Source organism: Microtus ochrogaster, assembly GCF_000317375.1.
Source record: "Microtus ochrogaster isolate Prairie Vole_2 chromosome 14 unlocalized genomic scaffold, MicOch1.0 chr14_random_1, whole genome shotgun sequence".
In the NCBI taxonomy this organism is placed as follows: Eukaryota; Metazoa; Chordata; class Mammalia; order Rodentia; family Cricetidae; genus Microtus; species Microtus ochrogaster.
In genome coordinates, this window is record NW_004949096.1 from 29,335,960 (window position 1) to 29,338,214 (window position 2,255).

At 37.8% G+C, this 2,255-nt stretch overlaps 1 protein-coding gene across 1 annotated transcript in view; it reads right to left on the reverse strand.

Moving 5' to 3' along the window:
• Positions 1-2,255, reverse strand: part of Ttbk2 (tau tubulin kinase 2) — a 127,870-nt gene that overhangs the window by 47,988 nt on the left and 77,627 nt on the right. The window contains exon 7 of the mRNA XM_005364320.3: positions 694-759. Coding sequence (XP_005364377.1) covers positions 694-759 — 66 coding nt within the window. The remainder of the gene's footprint in view (positions 1-693; positions 760-2,255) is intronic.

Below are 2,255 nucleotides of genomic sequence, written 5' to 3' on the forward strand. Positions count from 1 at the left end.
GAGAGCTTTACCACTGAGCTACATCTCCATGCTCCTTGTTACAAAAACAAACAGCTTGATGTATAGAAGTTATTACATATTATAAAAAGTCTCTATATTCTGTCAGATATTGTTTTTTTCATTTGTTTGGCATGTCTATGTGTGTACATGTTTGTGTCCTCATCTGCTATGGTAAACGTGTAGAGAACAGAAGACAACTTGCCAGAGTTAGCTCTCTTCTTCCACTATGTGGGTTCCAAGGACACTCAGGTTGTCAGGCTAGCTGGTTAAGTACTTTTACCTGCTGAGCCATTATGCTGGACCCAACCCACAAATAATTTCTTAGAAAAGAATCCAGGTATTTTATTTCTTCAAACATCTATATTTAATTTTCAACACTAATACATGATTAAACAGACGCATTCCCAACAGACATACTTAGCTTTTGCCTTTTCTGACAAATACAACTACATTTTTTCTGTAGCTGCCCATATCTGTCATCCACTATACATCTTACCATAAATTAGTATCATGAATTCCTTTACCATCAGCATTACACAAAACAGTAAATTAAAATGACTATTCAGGAAGCTACAAAAGGGACCCTCAGCTCCTAAGCACTTTTCATATCTCTGAACTAAAATACGAAGATATCAGTCTGATGCAAGCTAGGAACACACAGTTATGACAACCCTGAATCAGACAGATACATACCCTGTTCCGATGAGCATTGATTGATGCATAACGAACTGTCCCTCGAAAGCCTGCCACAGCACGAGGCTACAATAAACCACACAATCATAAGAAAATAAATAGTAAAAAATTTAACATAGGAAACACATGAAGCAAATGTAGTGTATTACTATCATAATAAAACACTACTTATAGTAATTTTTATAAAGAGATTATAGAAAACTAGAGAATGAATATTTCTAAACCACAACTTAAAACACTGATGTTTTAATTATCTTGGACTTGTTTTCTTCTGTTATTTCTATTTATTTATTAATTTGTTTCTCTCTCTCTCCGTGTGTATGTGTGTGTGTGTGTGTGTGTGTGTGTGTGTGTGTGTGTGTGTGTGTGATGTCAGGGTAGGGGATGATGAACCTGACAATGTGCAAGTGGATGTCAGAGGACAAACTTTGGGAATTGATTCTTTTCTTCAACCACATGAGTCCTGAGGACTGAACTCAAGTCATCAAGCTTGGTGACAAGTGTCTTATCTGCTGAGCCATCTCACAGGCTCATCTATGTTTTAAAGTATGATAGGATAATATGGTCATTGGGCTTGGGAGATGTAGCTCAGTGGCAGCACAATTGCCTACTACGTATAAGGCTTTGGGTTTGATACCAAGGGACAAACACACACACACACCAAATGTTTTTATGAAATATACACAGCTCTGTCAATTAGAAGAATCAAATGTTTTCACTGACCCAGAATCATGCCAAGTACCAAAGCATCATAGTACATACATTAATGCTTATGCTTTGGTTACAAATAAATATAAGAACACAGAGAACCACTATATCATTTAAGATGCCAATCTCACCTTATTTTGTCTATTTTATTCAAACTTAATTTGAAAGAGGTTAGAACTATACTTACATGCCAGGTGGTGGTGGCGCACACCTTTAATTCCAGCACTCGGGAGGCAGAGGCAAGCGAATCTCTGTGAGTTCGAGGTCAGCCTGGTCTACAAGAGCTAGTTCCAGGACAGGCTCCAAAGCCACAGAGAAACCCTGTCTCGAAAAACCAAAACAAAACAAAAAAGAAGTAAGGATAATTAATGAGATTGTAGCTCAATGGTAGTCTGCTAAACTACTAGGGAAAAAAAAACCCTCGATTTTATTGCCAGCACTGAAAAAATTTTTTTCATACATACACATACACACTCTGTTTTTTGTTATTTTTTTGTTGGTTTTTATATAGGATATCTCTGTGTTACAGCCATGATTATCCTGAAACTCATTCTGGAGGCAGAGAGGCAGGTCAATCTCTGTGAGTTCGAGGCCAGCCAGGTCTATAGAGAGAGTTCCAGGTCAGGCTCCAAAGCAACACAGAGAAACCCTGTCTCAAAAAATAAATAAATCAAAATAGAAAAACAAAAAGTAATTAATTCTAAAAGTCTTTTTTTTTCTTTTAGTTAGAAACAAGAAAATTGCCAGGGCGGTGGTGGTGTAAGCCTTTAATCCCAGCACTCAGGAGGCAGAGGCAGGTGTATCTCTGTGAGGTGGAGGGCAGCCTGCTCTACAAGAGCTAGTTCCAGGACAGG